The 21,530-nt window shown below is 38.0% G+C and overlaps 1 protein-coding gene across 2 annotated transcripts in view; it reads right to left on the bottom strand.

Annotated features, from left to right (window-relative positions):
* The window catches only part of myo7ab (myosin VIIAb), a 39,257-nt gene that overhangs the window by 1,864 nt on the left and 15,863 nt on the right, over window positions 1-21,530 (bottom strand). Inside the window, exons 16-48 of one of the 2 annotated variants that reach the window (XM_028030387.1) lie at window positions 21,408-21,514; window positions 20,118-20,255; window positions 19,152-19,310; window positions 18,722-18,814; window positions 17,804-17,898; window positions 17,017-17,101; window positions 16,458-16,676; window positions 13,605-13,922; window positions 12,658-12,867; window positions 11,756-11,932; window positions 11,588-11,677; window positions 10,645-10,775; window positions 10,159-10,285; window positions 9,718-9,837; window positions 9,062-9,235; window positions 8,763-8,990; window positions 7,169-7,339; window positions 6,859-6,976; window positions 6,645-6,771; window positions 6,324-6,493; window positions 6,049-6,239; window positions 5,461-5,582; window positions 5,235-5,392; window positions 4,657-4,810; window positions 4,416-4,571; window positions 4,232-4,337; window positions 3,741-3,854; window positions 3,033-3,111; window positions 2,846-2,961; window positions 1,310-1,495; window positions 464-580; window positions 293-376; window positions 93-212 (exon numbers count right to left, since the gene is read on the bottom strand). In XM_028030387.1, coding sequence (XP_027886188.1) covers window positions 93-212; window positions 293-376; window positions 464-580; window positions 1,310-1,495; window positions 2,846-2,961; window positions 3,033-3,111; window positions 3,741-3,854; window positions 4,232-4,337; window positions 4,416-4,571; window positions 4,657-4,810; window positions 5,235-5,392; window positions 5,461-5,582; window positions 6,049-6,239; window positions 6,324-6,493; window positions 6,645-6,771; window positions 6,859-6,976; window positions 7,169-7,339; window positions 8,763-8,990; window positions 9,062-9,235; window positions 9,718-9,837; window positions 10,159-10,285; window positions 10,645-10,775; window positions 11,588-11,677; window positions 11,756-11,932; window positions 12,658-12,867; window positions 13,605-13,922; window positions 16,458-16,676; window positions 17,017-17,101; window positions 17,804-17,898; window positions 18,722-18,814; window positions 19,152-19,310; window positions 20,118-20,255; window positions 21,408-21,514 — 4,760 coding nt within the window. Of the gene's footprint in view, window positions 1-92; window positions 213-292; window positions 377-463; window positions 581-1,309; window positions 1,496-2,845; window positions 2,962-3,032; window positions 3,112-3,740; window positions 3,855-4,231; window positions 4,338-4,415; window positions 4,572-4,656; window positions 4,811-5,154; window positions 5,393-5,460; window positions 5,583-6,048; window positions 6,240-6,323; window positions 6,494-6,644; window positions 6,772-6,858; window positions 6,977-7,168; window positions 7,340-8,762; window positions 8,991-9,061; window positions 9,236-9,717; window positions 9,838-10,158; window positions 10,286-10,644; window positions 10,776-11,587; window positions 11,678-11,755; window positions 11,933-12,657; window positions 12,868-13,604; window positions 13,923-16,457; window positions 16,677-17,016; window positions 17,102-17,803; window positions 17,899-18,721; window positions 18,815-19,151; window positions 19,311-20,117; window positions 20,256-21,249; window positions 21,292-21,407; window positions 21,515-21,530 lie in introns of those variants that run through there. The other variant, XM_028030386.1, reaches the window with a different exon arrangement.

Below are 21,530 nucleotides of genomic sequence, written 5' to 3' on the forward strand. Positions count from 1 at the left end.
GTCCCCTTACACATATTGTGTAATATGTCTTTCTGTCATGTTTCTATGGCAACGGTCAGAACCGTCCTTACAAAATAAATTCAGATTCTCACCAGCGACGTTTCGCAGAGCAGCTTGCTGCCTCGCACCAGGTTCCCGATGGTGATGTGGAAGTATGTGTTGCCGCTGCTCCAGTTGGAGATCTTGGTGAAGGGATGAGTGGTCAGGATGTCCTGCAGGACGAAGGATTAGCACAGATTAACATGACATCTTCATAAAGTTGTATAGATGAAACCGTGAGATTAATCCCTACCTTAGTCTTCGGATCAATCAGACTAACTCCGTGTTTATTGATGGCAATCAGGAGAGTTTCTGGGTAATTTGGATTTGTTGTTTGCTGCAAAAATCAAAGACATTACATGTGGCAAGGAACAAAATATATGACTTTTGGTCTTTTTTACAACTACTTTTCTGGCATCTTCACCTTGACTTCAAAGAAGGCGGAGCCAAACGTCGGCCATTTGTAAATGACCTTCAGGAAGGAGAGTTTGGCGTCTTCGGGTGTTTTTCCAGACTGTTTGTTAAAGAGCGTCATGATGGACTGAGGAGAGAAGAAAATCCAAAACGTGAGTCATATAAACTCATCATTCACTATGAAAGGTGCTAGAAATCCATTACTTTATGGATCTCTGCTTTCAACCGACTAAAGAATAAAAGAAAAATCAACTCAACTCTTTCAGCTAAGAATTATTATCAAAGACAACCTGCATAAATATAAAAAGAAGTTTTAAAAAGTGAATAAAAGCATTCTAAACCCACTTGGACGTAACAAAAATAGTACCTAATCTGGTTCTGCTTCCCAGCAGAAATTAAGAAGTCTTTTTGATTACTGTGGAGGAATTTTGGCCAGAAGTATTTTATTTAATTCACATTGGAAGGTTTTACAGCATTCCAGTCAGATTTTAGTCCAGACTTTGATTAGGTCACTCCAAAACCTATTGTTTTTGAAGGCATCCAGCGGTGAGTTAGCTCTGGATTTTATTCAGCTTCATTACTGAAAATAGCTTGAAAATGTATTTTCTGATGTGAACTTGTTGGTTGGACTTTTCCCTAGAAAGAAACAATTTCAAAACAACTGTTTTGTTATTGCAGGTTAACTTTGTTTGATGTTCTGGAACATTTAGAGCCTGTTAAAAAATACACAGAAAATGAATCCAGGTCTCAGATGAAAGCATCTAAATCACATTAACCAACCAGATCTTATTAATTTTTCATTCTTTGTGCTGCTGAAGGTAAACCTGGTCTAACTCGGTTTCACTGCTCTGCTCACCCTCTTCCAGTCGTCTGGGGACAGAAGTCGGATCTGGTCCTGAGGAACGAGGTCCTTCAGGATCTTGGGAATATTCTGGAAATGGGATTTGTCCTCTTCAAACTTCACCCTGTAGATCAGAGCCGCCAGCTGGTGCACCTCCTCCCTCGAACACTTGTGGTAACCGCGGAGATACTTGGGCAGCTCCTGCACAGAAAAACAATTAGGGAAACAAAACTGAAGGCTGGTGACATGGTCATCAGTTATTATACCATTAAACATTCAAGCACAAATCTACATTTTAAAGCATTAGTTTAACAATAAATCTGAAAACTGGATCCCTTTCCTTCATTGAGGCAAATTTTTTTTTTATGTTTTGGATTTCTGAAACAAGAAGAAAATCTTGAAAAATTAAAAACCTATCACTCATTCCAGAAAGTGAATCTTATATAGTATTATAGATTCACCACACAGAGTAAAATTTCATTTTTATTTTTATTATTTTTATATTATTATTTTTTTATTTGTAATTTTTTTTTTACTACAGCTCACAAAACATGAAAACCCAAAATTCAGTGTATATGAAAATTACAACATTGTGTAATATTTGGGGGGCAACTAACAATTTTCTTAGTAATCAAACATTCTGATAATGAATCAAGTAATCAGGTAAAATCTTGGCACATTCTGCAAATTTTTTGTCTTTTACAATTTTAAAAATACATTAAAGTACAAATAAAAGTAATTTGTTTTAAAATAAAAAAGTAAACATTGTCTTGTCTCAAATTGAACAACATAGCACTCCTTTAATGTACGCTTGATCATTGCTGAAGAATCTGGTTGCTCAGAGTGCTGTATCCAAACATATTCATAGAAAGTTGAGTGGAAAGAAAAAGTGCGCCAGCAACAAAGGCAACTGCAGCCTTGAGGGGATTTATTTCAGACATGGGAAAAATAACAGAAACAAACATAAAGACATGAATAAATAAATAAAACAAATTAAAAATCTAAATAGTCCAAAAACAAAAAGAGTAATGTGAACATAACATGTCCAAGAGGGAGTAGGAAGAAGCATTTGCTCAGATGAATCTGAAACATGGGCTACAAATGTTGCATTCATCGTGTTAAAGGCTCTACTGAAACAGTAATTCATGCAAAAGGAGCCCCAACCAAGAACTGAGTGCATAGAAATTAATATAATTCTCATAAACTTGACATTTCTGCTTAAAATATAATTTTTTATTGATCTTATGTAATATTTAATTTATCTTCGGTCCTCACCATAATATTCAGAGTCACAAGAAATAAAGGCTTAACATATTTTACTCTAATATTTGAGCTTTAATTTCTGAAAAGAGAGCTATTAATGACATTTTTCACAATATTCTACTTTACATGAGTTATAAATTGAACACAAATTAAATATGAAATCCTCCAGGAATAGAAATAGCCTCCATATTTCTACATCTTAACATTTTCAAGTTTTCTGAAGAAGAACTGCGTTAAGTAGGCACATTAATTATGTTTAATGTCCAGTTTAAACATTTCTGAAAGCACCTGGTAATAATGGAAGATGGAGTCGGCCATGGCGTCTTTTCCTGGCACCGTGTTGGTCCACAGCTTCTTCATGAAGAACACCTGATAGGTCAGTGAAGGCACCGCGCCTGTAGAGCCTGCAGGAAGAGCCAGAGATGCTCAAACAGTCGGAGCTTCAGAGACGAGAGCAGCTGTCCGCCTTCGTTACCGTGTCTCGCTTTCTTGATCCAGTCGGTCAGATGCCTCACAAAGTCAAAGAAAAAGTCGCCGTCTGGCACACTGATGACCTAAAAACAACAGGAAACGAGAGATTCACAAGATTTGAGGTAATTCTTTAAATTTTGTGCTGCAAAACCAGAAATTTTACAAAGAAGCAAAAGATACATATTTAATATTTAAAGAGAAAAGGACTGAAGGAACTTGAATGGCTTCAGATTTTCTTAAATGTAAATCTCACTCACCCCTCTGATATTTAGTCCACATCTAACAGCTAATTGTTGATTTAACTTTTTTTTAAAAATTAGGACACAAACTGCAGGACCAGGCTAAGAAATAAAAAATGTTATGAGAATAAAGTCAATATTCTGAGAAAAAAAATCATACAAAAATAAAGATGCAATATTACAATAATAAAAGTCTGAGTATTATGAGAATATGACCTAATATTTTGAGAATAAAGTTGTAATAACAAAAAAGTCAATATTATGAGAAAAGTCATAATATTACCAGAAAAATTTCTTAGTTATACAATAATGTCATATGGCAAAAAGTCAAATCACAAGCAGTTGTAATTATATGAGGAAAAAAAAAGCTTTTTCTAGTAAATTTCCAACTATCTTCTGGTATCTTCTACTAACATTATGACATTATTCTCATAATTAAAAAACAAATCTCTACTCTGTCATATTCTCCTCACCTTGTCTGTGATCTTTACAAACAGACTGAAGCCCTCAGAGGATTTGAGCATCAGTCGACCGGAGATGTTATGGCAGAAATCTTTAGCCTTCGTGCTCGACTCCACTTCAAACACCTGAGATCACAAGAAAACCAAAGAAAACGCTTGTTTACCAAAAATGATCAAGAATTTGCCTTTGGTTCCGAATGTACACAGTTTACAGACAAGCAATACAAATATAGAAACATTAGAGGAAGTTCAGAAACAAAATGTAGATATATCTGCAGCCAATTTTTCTTTTTTCTTCAATTTAAGAAAGAACAAGTGTGTTTTTTTGTAAAACACATTTTATATTTTATCAAAGCAAAATTTTTGCTTTGAATTTTCTGCGAGTTTTTAAAAAAGTTTTACAATTACTTTTTTATAAAGCAAATCCTGAACAAAGTTTAGATCCCTCAGTTCAGACGGTTTCAGTTATCCAACAAACGTTTTGAACCCGAGTCGCCTCTGACCTCGTCCGAGTCGTCAGGGAAGTAAACCTTGTGGAAAATCTGTGTGGTCTTGTGCTGGATGGCCTCCACCTCCACCAGGTGAGGAGGGTACTTCCTGGATCCATTTCTGCACAAATCAGGAGGAAGAGGAGAGATGAAGCAAGAAGGAAAACAAGGATGGGGTGAAAGAGCAGCCATGTGGTACCGCAGGGCTTTCTGCAGCCGCTGCATGCAGTCCGGCGCCAGCGGGAAGTGCTTCTTGGCCTGGAGGAACTTCTGGACGTGGGGCAGCAGGATGTTACTGGGAGGAAACAAACCAGTGCAGAGCCACAGCAGCTCCCAGCCCTTCTCCTCACTGAACCTTCACAGAGAAACCACAGCATCAGCTGACTGGGCAGACTAAGAGAAATAAACTTATCGCTGCCCTTCAGTTGACATTTACTAACTTGATGTGATTGTCTGTGAGCTGTTTGAGGATCTGGCAGTAGATTTCATCCTTCAGCGGCTCCGCCTTCAGCGCTCCTTCAAAGATCTGATCGGTGAGCTCGTTGACGGACCGCGCCCGTTTGGACGGGTAGTCGCCCATGTATTTCATCACAGGTACGGAGACGGTCAGGGAAAAAAAACACACAGGTACAGAGACGACATACCGAATCCAAAACACTCAACACACCTGATAAAATGCTGATTTTAAATTGGCTGTAATAAATTCACATTTAATGTGAGATGTGCTGCAAAACTCGACTGTTGGAGAAACATAAAAATATTATATTAAAACAAGCTTCTATATCTTGCTGAAACTTATGAACTTACTTGTGAGTTAGTTTTGTCTTATTTTAAATGTACCAAGATGTTTGGACTAGAAACTAAACCAAAAATACCTGGGAAGACGTTGCGTCTTTGAAGTGAATTTCCTTCAGTTTTTTCTTACTCTATGAACCTTGAAATGGTTTAAAAATAATTGTTCTAATTAATTTCTGTTGTACTGAAGTGCGATGTGACTAACGTGAGAAGTGAAGGATATCTATGAAGGCCAGAAGGGCTTCCTGGGAGAGTTCGTCGTGCGCCAGGACTTTCTTCAGCAGCGGCTGTTTGAAAGGCTCCCTGACGCAGCTCCACAGTCGCTCCTTCCCTCGAGCTTTGGACATCATCACTCGGCTCAGGGTGCTCTTCGGAGGCGGCCTGGAGAGGTTAAAGGTTAAAGCAAGCACCCAACCCGTTCTGTGAGAGGCATTTGGTTAGTCGGGCACCTGAAGTGGTCGTAGGAAAACTCCTCCAGGGTGTAGGCCTTGGATTTGTCCTTCTCAGAAAGACTCATCTGAGACAAACTGAGAGACTCCCTCCTCTGATCAGGAGTCATCGTCACCAGAGCCTGAGACCAGAACAGGCAGGTTAGAATAAACAAGAATAAAACGACAAGATCTACACTGAGGAAGGTAATTATTACACAGTATGTAATTTCTAAAAAAAAAAACAACAACCCAGGGTCAGGATTAGATGTTCAAGTTAAAGGTGAGTTATGTTTCTTTTAACAGGTTAGGACAGGTCTATGGCCTAATCACAACATGTTCATTACATTTTTCACACAAACCAGCAGACCAAATATGGTGAAGCTTAGCTTTTGTTGCTAGGTAACGGGTGGAACTCTGCTGGGGTTGCTAGGTGAGGGGCAGTGCCTGCTGATGTGACTTAACAATTGAGAGGTCTTTTAAATGACTCTTACTCCAGACACCAAAAAACATTAACTTCTTGACAAAAACTTAAATGGAAGTAGAAAAACATGCAAAATGTGTTCAGACTGAGGATTAAAGCAGTTCACCCTGATGACTGACTCTTACCACGATGTCGTACTGCGGCCTGGTGATGGTGGGCAGCACGTAGACGCAGTCAGCAGGGAAGTCTCCTCTCTGCTTGGTCTTGTCGTTGACGCCGTGCGCCCAGCCGGAGTTCATCACATGTTCTCCGTCATGTTCATCCAGGATGATCAGATCCCCCTTACAGAAACTCAGGAAGGTGGAGTCAACGCCAGCTGCAGGACAGAGGTCACAGCGAGAGTCGCAGCTCAGTTCAGGACCTGAACTGAACCTTCCCACAGACCGACCCTGAAGCTCACCAGGGTTTGGACAGTCCAGCAGTCCCACCACGTATTTGGACTTCTTCCTCAGACCTTCGAGGAAGGTGACCACCAGGTCCTGGATGTCCTCCGCGTTGTTGGAGGTGAAGGTGTACTCGTCTCCTTTGATGGTGGCCAGTGTGAAACTCTGACCTTGCAGTTTTCCTCCTCTGGACAGTTAAAGTTTAAACTTTAAAGTGATTTCCATAGCAACAGCTTCAAAAACATGGTAGGGCTGCAACTAACAATTATACTCGAAATCGATTATTCTGAGAATGAATTGATTATTCTGACATTTAATTGGATGAGCCATTCTCTTACCTGCTGCTGGACACGGCTGTGATTTCTGGGAACGACAGCTCCAGAAGAACCTGCTCCTGCTCATCCACAAAGTAAACCCCAGTCCAGTTCACAGCCACAATCACATCATTCTTTGGCAGACTGGGCCCTGTAGCAGACAATTATATCCATGTAAAATCATCAACACCACTCCTGTGTTTCTGAAACATAGTTAAGAATGAACTGACCTCCTTACCTGAGAATTTAAAGGCCTCATAGAAACGTGAGAAGAGTAAAGGCCACTTTATGCGAGCAAAATCCACAACGTCCTCCCTCACCTTCTGAGTGTTCAGCCTCCTTTTGTGGTATAATCCCTGCAGGAAGAGATGCAGCGAGTCACCATCGCTCAACGGTAATAAATAAAACCAAAGATTTGTTGTTTTAAAGGTGACCTGATATGTTTCTCTGAAGTGGTTACAAAACATGTTCCTTTAGATAATGAGATTTTCGTCTGCTCAGTTCTGTCTATGTTTATCTCCTTTCAGAGTGAGCAGTTTAGCAGGTACCTTTTTGTGGGCGTTGATGATGAGCTGAGCCCACTTCTCTCCAGTCTTAGTGGAGGTGACTTCCCTGTCGGGGATGTAGGACGGGATGAGGCTGAGCAGGCGCTCCTGGAGGATCTCAGAGCCATAGTCCACAAAGTACTGCTGAGAGGCCAGCTCAGCCAGATCTTCCTCCTGCAAAGGATCGACGTGGTTTAAACAAAAATGTTTAATATGACCTGAAAATCTGTCCTTCTGAAGGTACTAAAATACGGACTCAGTGAAATCCTGCATGGTGCCTCTATATGTGGGTTGTGCTTTAACCCCTGTGCCACCACAGAACATCCTTGGTCAATTTTTTATCATCAATTTCCACACCTTTCCAGCTGCACCAGGTACACATTAAACCCTAAACATTAGGAGTGGATTGTACTTTTGGCAGCACAGTCTATTTTGGAGCTGATTTCTGTTCATGTTTGATTATGGCAAATTAACTTAAAATTCAGTATCTTGGAAAGTTAGAATATTACATTAGACCAACCAAAGGCTGATTTTAACTGAAAGGTCTGTAAACAAAAACTGTAAACTGTCAAAATGTTCAATTTAAAACCCCTTTTGCTGATAAATTATTGAATGAGCTCAACAACAAAGATATTTACTGTTTTTAATCTGTTATTAAAGTTATTTAACCATCATATTGGAGCAAAGTTAAATGTTTAAGTGTTTCAAAAACTCCTGATCAACCAAGGAACTTCTTTAGAAATGTGAACTGTGGATGGTGACATTAGCATTAGCATGTGTATTGCTACATGTTTTGTATTGAGATGCTATTTTGGGCTTGAATAGTGTCACTGACAAACTAACCCCTTTCAGCACAACAATAGTCTTTCCAGCGTCCCATCAGACTGATTTTTGAAGCAAATATTTAAAACGGATGACGCACAAGTGACATCCGTTGATGTTAGCGGATGTCACTTGTGCATCAGATTTACAGGCGTACTAGAAACATATTCTGATTGGAACCTTTGTATGTAAAACAAAAAAAAGCAATTAATTACTTTTAAAAATCTGTGTAATTAATATATAAAAATCAATGCGTTATGGTCGTGGCCTTAATTTTAACGCAAATATGTGTTAAAATTAATAAACAGTAATTCCATATGCTGAAAGTATACGGACTGAGCAGTTGGTCTGGGCTCCTTATGCATGAGTTACTGCATCACTAAAGGATGCCACCCTGAAAAGAGGACTTTATAGCCCAGGTAAGAAGTTTCTGATGCTTCTTCACTGTTATACCTGGAACTTCTGCACATGTTCCTCCCACTCAACTCTCCATTAATATGCTTGGATACAGCTCTCTGCACGTAATGCTCATCTAACAATCAAGTTTTTAGGGCCTAGTTTTTTCATGGAGAGCAATAATGAATGTCTACTGGACATGAAAAACAAATATTAAATGCATAACTGATCTAAAGCATTTTGAATCAAGTTACTAAAATGATCACATTTAAATCTCTCAAAACTTCCCTGAAAGTTAATTTTCACAGTAAGAACAGCAGAAGATATGAGGAACTCTCAAGCATCTATCTGCTTCGTCATAGAGATTGTGGCTGCTGACCTTCTCACAGCGATACTCTCCAAACTTCACTCCTCTGACGATCTGCTGGTAAATGAGGTTTGTGGCGACGTAGTCCTCCGTGGGGTCGTGCCAGGGGCTGAAGATCTCCTTCCTGAAGAACAGCCTCCAGGGGGCGTTCCTCTCCTGGGCGCCCTGCTCTTTGGCATACTGCTCGCACTGCGACACGGCGTCCATGACGTGGTCGCTGCTGCTGCCCAGAGACGACACCTGACGGAGAAGCGCATCTGTCAGCGGCGGCACCGCAGTGAATGACATCATGGGGGCGTTTCGGGCCGTACCTTATCAAACAGAGCGATGTACAGGGAGAAACCGAAGCGGTCGCGCAGGTTGATCTTGTCCGCCAGGGCGTTGCAGAGCTCGAAGGCCGTGGTGGCGGAGTCCGCCAGCAACGTCTTGGTGGTGCCGTCCATGAACGTCACAGGCAGCATGATGGGCTTCTTGGACTTGGTCGCCTCAAGGAAACAAAAAATACAGAAACTCGCTAGTTATACTAACTAAACAATACTAGAAGCACGTTGGAGCAGCTCTGTTATGTCGGTTTTGATTTATTCTGTTTCTATCTTTATGACAGCACTGCAACTAACAATGATCTTAGTAATGGATTACTGTATTGATTAATCAAATAAAAAATGGCCACATTCGGTAGATTTTTCATTTAAACACTTAAGCCTTTTTATCAAATATTAGAAATACATTAAAAGATGCAAATAAACTGATAACTTTTTAAATACAAAATAAACATTTTATTGTCTTAAACGCAATAACAGCATTCATTAAGAAACTTCTGCAGTTTTAACTGTTAAAATTATGTCTTTAAAACTTGATTTTTTCTTTTAAAATTGCCTAATTCCTATAAGACATACAGATTCTCCCAAATCCCAGAGGAGTTGAGAAGGAAGTTTCATGCGGCTAAGTGAGACATGAAGGTCTGTACCTGGAGCTCCAGCCAGGACGGCGGCTGGGTTCGTGTGCGGTTCACAAACGTCCTCCTCAGCCTCTCTTCGCAGTACGGAGCGTAACCAGGAGGACCATTCTTCAGAAAGGTCCGTAAATACTGACCACACAGCAGAAAAAACATTTTTAACCAACATACTGCTGGGAAGGGCAGATTTTCTTCTCTTTTTTTATAATAGCACATTATTTTTCAATGTGCTATGTGCCATTGGAAAAATAAAAGCAACTTTTTAAACTTATGTATTAACATACAGTTTATTTTTAAAAATGCCTCCGTTGGCGTTTTGTCAGGAAAACAAGCAAGAGTTTTGTTTTCCTTCAAACACCTAAACTATAGTCCATACTTTTCACATTAAATATTGACTACAAAAAAAACACCAGTAAAATGAGAATAAAATGATTTCCCCTTAAACATTCTTACTTTGACGAACTTCTCGGACGGAGCGAAGCAGCCGACACAGAGAGACAGGAGGATCCATCCCCGGGCGTGGCTGCTTTTGGACGGGTTCTGAGTGAGCTGTTTGCAGATCTGACAGTAGATCTCATCCCTGCAGCAGAGATGAATGAATTAAACACACACACACACACGCACACACACTCACACACAGTATCTGACACGTCAGTCAGAACCGGTGGATCTCGTTTTCCTCCTGGTGTTTAAGAAGGATACTGGGGGATAATTATATATCATCCATACCTGCACCACCCAAACAACAGCGGGGCTTCAGTGCAAAACCAGTAGGTGTTTTTATTTTTACATAAAAAAAGCAATTTTCTTGACTTAACAAGCCATATTCTAAGTTAAATATTCTAATTTAACTTAGAATATGAGAAGAAACATTGTCGATGTCTACCAAAGTGCAGCTGGATGTCAGTACCACCAAGGCTTTGGATCTGCTCTGCGAACCTGAGCGTTGGCCGTAAGATGCCGTTTCCGATGATGAAGTGGAGCTTCTCCAGGTTGGAGGTGGGTCGATCCTCCAGCATGCTGTTGCCCTGGAGGCCGTAGTCCACGCCCTCTGTCAGCCGCCTGGTGACCTACAGATGATAGAGGGAAAAACTTTTAGCTTTAAAGCTTTCAGATGAGGTAAATAAAGGAGTGAGATTTTTTCTGGAGGATAAATTGAGAAAATAAAGTATTAATACTGTAATTGTTTATTAATAGATTGTTAGATTAAAATGAGTTCCAATCATTAACTATTAAAGCCCACTTAGACTTTCTTTTAGTGTTTCAGTTTGACTGCCGTCCAACAGAGGGCGCCACTGGTTAGTCAAGGGACTTTCCAGAACGGTGAAGAGAAACGGCCCAAACAGAGTCTAGTTAGGGATGCAAAATGCACTTTAAGTATGTTGATTTTTTTGAATTCAGCATATTATAAAACATTCCACTCCATGAAAAAGGAGTAAATTTCCACAAAAAAATGGAGATTAATCTCAGAATTTATTTTAGAAAAAAACGTGAATATTTCTGAGTTTGAAAAGTGAAAAATTTACCAGAAAAAAAATTTCATTTTAAGATTAATCTAAAATATGTTGTTGAAAAACTAGGAATATTTTAGACTTTTGTAAATTTTCTGATTTTCAAAAGTTGAAAATGCTTGACTTTTGTAAGTAAGAATTTTTGGTGGAACACTAAAATAGCCCTCAAGTTTGTAAGAAAATGGACACTTATCAATTAATCGTTAGTCAATCAATAAGATCAGTTTTACATGAATTCAATCAATAACTTGCATCCATAACATAGAACCAAAACATTTTCTATGAAGGTTTCTGCAGATTTGACCCATAATGCCTTTGTTTTTACCACTGAATTAATCCTAATCCAGTCTGTAAACATAAACAAACCTCACCTCTTCTGTTATCTTAGATTTCCTCTTCAGAGTTAGAGACACCAGCTTATGTCTGACGCTGTTCCTCTTCTGAGAGTCGATGGAGCTGTTCTGTAGAGACAAACGTGGAAGTTTGAAAGTTTCCTCCTCAGAAAATAAGCGATAAGACCCTGTGCAGCACCGCCTCACCTCTTCCTCCACCTGCAGCTCCTGCAGCTCCCTCTTATAGGTCCTCTTGCCGAGGGTTTCGTAGATCTTGGTCATGACGGGGATCTTCTCACTGCCGTCGTTGATGACTATCTGGCATTTTGGTTCTGGCAGGTCGCCCATGAACCTCAACACGGTGATCCACACGGCTAATGCAGCCTGGAAGACACGGGAAAAGAGGTTTTAATCTTTGATGAGCTCGTCACAGGGTACTCTGCTGTGACAATTTTTCAATCACAATTTATTTCTTCCACTAAACTTTCCATGAATGTTCTTGGATAAAGCACCCTACATTATTTATCGTGTTTTTCAGAGGTATTTTGTTTTGATTGCATATTTTTTAGTTTTATATTTGATGAATTCTGCTGTTTGCACCAGGGATAGTGACATCCACCACTTAGCTGTGATGCCCCTTCATCCTGGTTTCTAATAGCCATAAAATATAAAATAAATATGATATATTGAACCTTTTGGGTCAGTCTAGATAAACCGTAAATTAAAAAAAAAAAAAAGATTTCCCTAAGTGTTACATAATTTAAACAAGGAAAATGAGATTTCTGATTGCATTATGTTCTATGATCAAATCAAACTTTATTTGATTCAATCTGTCTGTATAGCTGAATCTGTATGAATTTGGTTTATTTATTACATGTTTTTCTATATAATTGGATACAACTTTTAACTGTTTATGTTGTGACTCGAAATGACATCTTTTCTGAATTGGCTCAATGCAAATAAAATGAATTAACAACATACCCACAATTTTCCACGCCTGCCAGAACTATTTCTGTTCACATTTCTGCTCCACCCTGAACTGAAAACAAACATGGCCGCCCCCTACTGCGTGTTTCTTTACTACAATCTGATCAGAAGCTGAAACTCACCAGCTGGTCTCCTTCGTCCTCGTGAAACAGCAGCGGTTGCTTCAGCGGTCGCCTGATGTAGGTGTGAGTAGAAAGACCCTGGAAGTAGGTGGCGGCGAACTTGGAGAACTTGTACTCGGACAGATCTTCCTCTTCCTCGTCAGGTAATGGCGGCGCTTCATTCAGCATCTCTTCTTCTGCTTCCTCGCCGCGAGGAGTTTGCTCCAAATCCTGAGGGAACACCGAAAAGTGGGACGTCACTTTCAGAACCTCGACACTAAGATTTACTGTCAGGATAAACAAACAAGGGAATTATTTTAATATGGAGAACATGTGAAACCCACAACCATTTTTGGTGTTATGGGTTTTATAGTTTGGTAGGGTCTTACATGTATGCAATGATGTTGTTTGATAATGGTAGTTTTTTTTACATTTTAGAGGATATTCTTAACTCAATTCTTCACTATTCTCTGGCTTTCTTTTCTTATCTTGACCTCTGCAGATGTGAGTTAGAAACAAGCTGTAATCGGATACAATGCATCAAATGGTTTTCATTGAGTTTAAATAAAGTTACAGGTTGCTCACAACCACCAAATCCGTCTATGTGACTGATTAAAGTGTTTTTATGATGCTTCAGGCACATTTCTTTGTATTTGAATGATCTTATCTAACTTTCACCAAAGCTTATACGTAAGACGGCATATTAGGTCCACTGTGTGTAGATAAAGAAAAAAAAACTGAACAAATTTTTGACAAAAAAAAGCTGCATTGCAAATTTTCAATTTGGAGCTCAGAAATTTCCTGATCTTTTCTTGAAAAAATCTCTAAGACTAATCGTACAAATTCTGTATTTTTTATTGCAAATGTTTTACTTTTGGAGCTCAGAAATTTCCTTGCTATTTCTGGAAAATTAATATGGAAATTTCTGAGTTTTCTGGCAGAAATTTAATCAAACCATGAACACATACTTCAAACCCAGCCGGCGCCTGTCCGTCCTGGTTCGGGAGCGGTCCGGAGTCCCCGAGGAAACCAAACATCCGGTCCACCATGTCAGAGTGGTCGACAGGCTGCTCCTTCTCCCTCTCCATCTGATCAAGCAGCTCCTTCTTCCTGCGCGCCTCTTCCTTCTCCTCCCTGTCCCGCTCCTCCTGCTGCTGGGCCAACTGGAAGAGACGCTCCTGGTGCTTCCTGTCGGCCTCCGCCTTGGCCCGCCGGACCGTCATCTGGTTCCGGAGCTGCTCCTCCTCGGCCAGGCGCTGCCGCTCGGCTTCCAGGCGCCGCTGATGCTTTAAGATGAGAAAGCAGAAGAACACGGTTCACAGTCGAAGACGTTAAAACTGCAGTTGTTTCCTGACTTATTCAAAACTCAAAGAAAAGTTGGGTTAGTGAGCGTCTTATTGTTTCGGTTCACATTAAAAAGCCCTCCCTATTTTTTGCTGATTTTGCTCTACTTGTTTTTCCTATTATTATAAATAATAAATTATAACAATATTATTAATAATAATAATAATAATAATAACAGTAATAATAAAAACATGTAGAATATACAAGATTAAATAGACCTGTGACTAGCATATTTAAGGCCAACTTAGTTTTTAAGACATTTAAGGAGGTGCAAACACACTGAGTAATAATTATTATCGGTATTACAAATAAGAATAAATATTAAATTTTTTGTATAATTTATAGCCACTTTTTATTTATATTCATAAAAATGTTGTAGGACAAAAATTATAATTTCTTTATATTCTGAAATTATACAGAACAGAACTACAAATCTTTAAAACATAAAAAGAAACGATGTAATAATAAAAAAATTTATAGACATGTTACTTTTTTCCCCCTAAAAAACAAATAGACAAAAAAAACAACAAAATAAAATTAAAACTTGTTTGTAGGAATAATTGTGAGTTTTACTGCAGGATGAATTATGTTGATTTATGAAGTCCAGCGTAGTTGATTCAACTCATGACTTTTATTTTGGTGAAATCTAGTGGAGATGAGTCTGAGCAGCTCTGAGATGGATAAATGCTGCCTGGAGTCCACAGTAGTTAAATTGAAAAACAGTGAATACACATCAAAATAGTAAACATTTAATCTTTTCATTTTCAAAGACTCTTTTATTTGTTTAACAAAACACAAACAGAACACAGCAGAATCATTTAAGGCCCACAGGTAATAATAGGTCTACTTTCTGACATTAGGTTTCCAAGGGCAACACACGAGGATGAGGAAGCAAAAAAGATACGCCCACAATAAGTCAATATAAAAACAAAAAATACAAAGCAAGTGAGAACATAAAAATAATAATAGTCATAATAACAATGATGTGAAACGAATGCTGCTCCAGCTTCTTTTGAATGAACACCATTGTTTTCATTCATAAAGCAGAGCCAGCCAGAGGCAACAACAAACTGAGCCACTTATTAAGACTCCAGGCCAGCAGAGGGCACTCAAGAACCTTCGCTTGTATTCATGTTTATCGAGAATAAGCCAATTTATACAACTGGTCCATTGTTTTAAAAAAAGCAGATTTAAACAAATTCATAATGAATTAGTTTACATCATAACATAAATTAATTTAAGATTAAAAATAAATAAGGGAGTAGCATGTATATAGAGTCCAATATTTAGTTTGCAAAGTTAAAAAGGTTTGATTATTTTAGTAAATCCACCAAAAACATTCCTTGCACTTCTCATAACCACTGAACATTTGAGGATAAAAATATTGTATTTATGCCAATTTGCAGACATGTTGCTGTTAGAAAATTTGATCAGCTCTTGCTCCTGTTCCTCAACCTCTAAACACAATCGAGAGAGAATCTGTCAGATGTGACTCAATAAAATGACAGTGAAATGTATAAACACAAAACATCTGAGAGACATGATGCTTTAGTTTTTAGTCTAATAAACCTGTCAACATCATCAAATGTATGTTTAAGTCTGAAAATGTTAATTATTTTCTTTGCAGATGGACATCATTTTAAATAATCTATTTGTTATTACTAAATTAGGAGGCAAATAAGATAATTACTTCAATCAATGGTCAGTGGCTCAGAAAGGACTGAGCTTCTCACATCTTGATGTTAGAAGTATTTTTCAGCTACAGATGAATCCTTTGCAACAAATGATCAAGTATACACTATGGCATTTTAAGTATTTCAAATATTGTATGAAATAGGCTGGTTAAATGAAAAATCTGCACATTGTGCAAATTATTTCTTATTACATTACCAGATTAATCGTAGTAATAATCAATGACAAAAATAATTGTTAGTTGCAGCCCTACTATCGTTTAAACCACTTTATTGATCTAATTTTAATAACATTACATATGGAGCAGTATTTCATATAGAAATAAAACATCTATGTCTTGTAGTACTAAGGTGATTTTTTTTTTAATTCAGGTTTTCAAGACACAATTTTAACAGTTAAAACTGGATTCATTTATAAAAAATATTTGGCAAATGAGCAAATTATAAGTTACAAAACATAAATGTCTGTATTGTAGCACCTGTTCTGGTCATTCCCGCAACAGAAACAATGATGGCTGGATAGAAGAAGAAGAAGAAGAAACGGGGAATGTTGGCAACAACATTGAAAGAAAAAATGACCAGGAAGCATTTGATGCTATTTGGCTGATATGTAAAGGGAAGGATAGCTTTCACACAGGCCTCTGCTCCTTCCTGGTGTAGTTCTGTTATAAATGTATAGAAATATTAAAAGATTTTTTAACAGGCACTCCCTCACAACCAGTCTCCGTGTCTTTCTGGCAGGTCAATGAGGTGTAGGTAGCAGTAGTAAACGTAGTAACCATTTACCTCGGCCCTGAGCCTCTGGCAGAGGCGTCTGGCTATCATGCCTCTGGTGTAGGCCTGGAGGGTCAACACGGCTCGGAGGCGTCTCCAGAAGGTCTGCCGGATGAGGAAGCCCCGGCAGCGGGCTTGGATGAGGGTGATGCGGCAGCGAGTGATCCGGTAGCTTCTGTAGTACTTCCTGGACCTGCAGACCGCCTGAAGGCGAATGAAGCCTGACTTCATCTGACGGAGAAACATTTATTCCAAAAGTCAAGTTTTTCCCAGGAAAGTTTTCAGGATTGGTCTATGGGCTGTACAAAATATGTTTGCTACGTTTTTTTTTTATTTTATATAAAATCATTCTTAGACGATGAAATTTCAGCTTTTTAAGCACTGTTTTCAGTAGCAGAAGAACCTCAAATGAAAGTACAAAAGTGTACAAAATGTGAATTTTTCATAGTACACTCCCTTAAGAATCAAGATTTTATATTGTCATCATTCCTTAAGCTTTTAAGAGAAAACATCTGTTTTAGCATCTAAAAAAAACTCCACACAAAACGCTCCAAGAATCAGAAGGACTCACAATTTGGTAATTCTTCCTGCTCCTGTACCCCCTCCAGACCTTCTGAATACAAACCACAGCGCTCCTGAGTCTGCGAAAGTTTGACCTGTCAAAGAAACAGAAAATACACATTAAACCACAACTCCATCAGGCAAAATCAATTCTTTGAAGTTCAATAAGTAGTTTATACATTCATAGATATTTTAACCATACATATATTTTCATATATAGCCATCTATAAGTTAAGCCACAAGGCTCAGCTGTTGGTCCCCTTTTTTAAGTTTGTATGTAAATGATCTGCTATATTCATGGCCTGCTGTAGGATTACAGATGCTGAAGACATGGTTTTATTCTATTTAGCAAAGATGTTTCAACTGTTTCAATGCACCTTTCTTTGTTTATGGAGTCTGTTGCTGCATGGTTTGAAAACTCACGCCTCAAGCTGATAAAACGGCTTTGATTTGGTTTTCTTCAAACACAATATTTGACTTATAATAATGTTTTAAATAAAAATATCAAGCTCAAAAAAATAACTTAGGTCTTTGTAGTAGTTATTGTAAACTCCTCACCTGCATGCTTCATGCCACAGATTGGATAGGCGACTGCCACAAGCTGGCAGCAAATAGTTTAAGAAGCATTAAAAGCAATTTCATCAAATATTAGCCTTTAAGGTGGTTTTACTTTAAAAGGGTCAGCTCAGTTTATGATCTTATGAAGAAAAAGGAAAATGAAAGCAAATGTTGTGAAGAGAAGAAATTTAAAAAACGTATTTCTCAAAACACACAGCTTCCATGATTTCTCCACTAACCTGGCTTTCAATCCACGCACAGATTTCTGGATGAGGATGACTTTATCAGTGATGGCTTTATCTCTCTCAATCTCCAGCTGCATGTCGTGGTGGTCCTGACAGGAAAACACAAGAAGAGAAGTAAGAAAAAAATACTTTACCACGACTTCACAGAATAACTCAGGCGGCTCGACCAATTTTTAATGGGAATAATAAGATTAGTTTATGTTTACCTGCAGAGGAGTCTCACTGTCTAAATGCTCTGGGTGGTTTTCACGTTTTCATCTTGATTTTCTTTACTTCAATTATGGGAACAAATTAATCTGCCCTTTTTTAGGTCAAATTTATCTAACAGAAAAACACTGCTTTCGAATTCTTCTGTTGTTTATGGTGGCTTTAAAATATACTTATGTACATTTCACATTTCCTGTGTTAAACAACAAAAACCTAATAAAAACTTTACAGAATAAAGGCCCACGAAACAGAATTCAGACTACAAATTATGTAAAATCAAACGTTTGGCTTTGCTAAAATTATTTTTCTGCCTCACAAAATCATTCGTAATGCACTTGAAATTAACTTCAAATAGATAAAGTTAAACTTTCTCCACTAAAACTCTAACCAACATTGCTGATCACAGAGCGAAGCAGACAAATTTGTCAAAAATTCAAGGTTTCAATCAGAACATTTTCCTCAGAATGTTGATTTTGAACCTACTACTTGTAAAGCTATCAACAACAACAAATCTGAAAAATCTTCAAAGAGTAATTGCTCTTTTGCTTACAGCTAAGAAGCTAAATAAACAACATAGATGGATTTATGATAGACCATAAAAAACAGTTTCTTGCAACACATTGGAAATCAGAAAAAAGGATCTACATTAGATCTCACTGAACTGTAATCCATCACAGTATTTCATCAGTTTAAACTCATAACAACCTTTAAAAAAATCTTAGTTTTTCCTATCTGCCAGTCTTCCTGTTTTCCCAGCCGGGCTGAGACTATCTGCTGACAGGTTCCCTTCAGGTCATCCTGAATGGAAAAAAAAAGTAATTAAGTACTCAAAAGTGAGGAATAGCAGAAAAAGAAAATATTCAAATGGTCAGAAATATCCAAGAAGGTCTGCATTAGTAAAATGTTTTAATAAAATCAGGACAAGTTACAGTTTAAGAAAACACCGTTTGTTTGTTTTTACAAAAACAAAGACCCCCCAAAAAGATTTCATTTCACTATTGATGTCAATATCAAAATAAAATCTATTAAAAATGCTTTAATGCTCTGCAAACAGAAGAATATCGATATAACCGTGTCCACAGAAATGTGATGAAAAAGAGAATATGATAAAAACCAAAGAGATCGTGCTGTTTACCTGTATGTGAGCAGGTTTGATTCCAGGCATCAGGACTCGATATCGATCCACAAATTCAGCAAAGCTGTATCTGATGGGATAACCTGCTCTCCTGATCCGGATCGTCTCCATCATGCCGGAGTAGCGCAGCTGGCGAATACACAGCTCTCTGTCAAATAACTGAGGAAAATAACGCAGAAACACATGACTCATCATTATCAATGAAAAAAAATACTAATACAGGATAAAAATGTTGCAAGTTCTGATTGATTTTGTCACTAATAATTAACACCAGGGAAGATTTATTTGTATTTAGCCAAAAATGGAGACAGGAGATGCTGCAAGTCTATAGTTTTGATATGTATTTTCAAACATAACATGAGGCAGGATTTCAATTTAATTGTGCCAAAGCAGTGAAAACTGGTATAACACCACATTTAAAAATTCATATTTAGTTGTTATAATTGTGTTATTTTTAAGGTTTTCAGTTGAATTTTTGTATTAGAGCTCAGAGTGAAGTTAGCTGTTGCTACACTAGGCTAACAAGCTGCATTCTGAAAGATTACATCGGCATTTATTAATTGTGTCGAGATTTTGGAAAGAAATAAACTATAAACAAAACATTATAAAAATGTGAAAGGTGGTAGTGTTATATAGCTGATCATTTTTTGTTGCTTATGTAAAAAGTAACAACGCTGAAGTGGATTTATTTGCAAACCTTTAAAAAGGTTTCTCCTCCTAATAACTCTGACAATCACATTTTTTCCTTCCATCTCTATGCCACATTTTACTCTTCTAAAATCTCAGAACAGAGAATCAATAATATAATTTTTTACAGTTTTTACAATGAAAATATGTTATATACGTCCTTTACAGGGTTCATTGTGCTCACCACAGTGAGTTTGATCCTTACTTAGCTTAACCTGGCAGGAGGGATCTCTTTGTTTGTGGAAGACTGAACAGCAGTCACTGGTTAGAGACTCTTACCAGTGGTTTCTTGAACTCGTTGGGTTTTATGCAGCGAACGAAGAACGGCTGACACACACTGAGCGTCCTCATCAGCATCTCCAGGGAACGTTTGAACTGGCTGCTCAGAGTTGGAGAACGCTTTCTTGTTTCAACACCCTGAAAATACATTGTAAAACAAACAAACTGGTAAAACAAAACAAAATAAATAACTAATAAAAAGGAAGAAAAATACTGCAAACCACAAATTAGTTAACAATATCGTAATAGTAAAAATGCTTAAAAGAAAATCAACTAAAGATTGATTTATTTTACATTCTGACTCAAAATGTAGAAGGGATTGTCATAACGTGGAGCAAGGACTTCAACTCATACAGTAAAATCTTCGTTCCCTAAAACAGGTTTGAAAATACGGTCATGGAGAATGACTGAACACTGTTTGTCCCAATAACAGCTGAAACTTTCTGAATGAAACATGCAGTTCTGTGAAATCTCCCCTTATTTTGACCAAACTTTATAAATCTTTTTACTAAATAATTGTAGATCGGCTGACCAGCAAACTTACCCATATTTCCACTGATAATTTCATTATTTTTTATTGTAAAGATAACCAATTAATTACATTTCATATATTTATCAGGAAATTCACCACATTAACTAACATTGTTTACAATGCACAACACAGGACAGGGGACACATGTTGCTGCAGCACAAAGAAAGGAAAAATCTTCTCAATATGTCTGTTAAATGTTTTCAAAGCTGCCATTTCTACAAACCTCAAGTGAGTTTTCCTTCAAGCTGCCCCACTTACATTCCATTAGTCAGTGTAACATTATAAACATGTCCATGTGCATAAAGATGCACATGATATTCTGGCCAAAACTGCACGCAAAATTATTTTTCTGAAAAAGAGTATTTCCTCCCTCTGGAAGATTTTGAGACTTACAGCATGAGGAAATATTTTATCCTTGACACTGATACAACTTTAAATATATACATATAATTAAGTGGTTTATAAAAGTTGCTGTTTCCTGCAACAAGCCATATTTCTGCGGAGAAAAGGACTAATGAGTGGAGTGGGAGGCTGCTAGTCACGCTGCTGGACTTTGGATGAAGTTAAGCAAACACAGACACCAAAGTTTGTCGATGTTACCTTGGGAGCGGAGGTGCTGGGCTGCTGATAGCCACAAAGAAACTGATGTTTAAAAAGTAAAAACACAGAGGAGACAGAAGAGTGAGAGGAGGTGGGAGGTGAAGCGCTGCACCACTCGTCATCACCTTGAACGACAACAGAAAGGAAACAGGCCTTACCATAGCAACATCGGCCTGGAAGATCTGCTTGATGAACTTGTTCTTGGACGAGTGGACGAGCTGGATGATGTCGGTATGGAGGCTGTCGCGGTTTTTCTCCAGAAATCCTGGAGGATGAATGAA

The sequence above is a fragment of the Xiphophorus couchianus genome, chromosome 11 (assembly GCF_001444195.1).
Source record: "Xiphophorus couchianus chromosome 11, X_couchianus-1.0, whole genome shotgun sequence".
Taxonomy (NCBI): domain Eukaryota; kingdom Metazoa; phylum Chordata; class Actinopteri; order Cyprinodontiformes; family Poeciliidae; genus Xiphophorus; species Xiphophorus couchianus.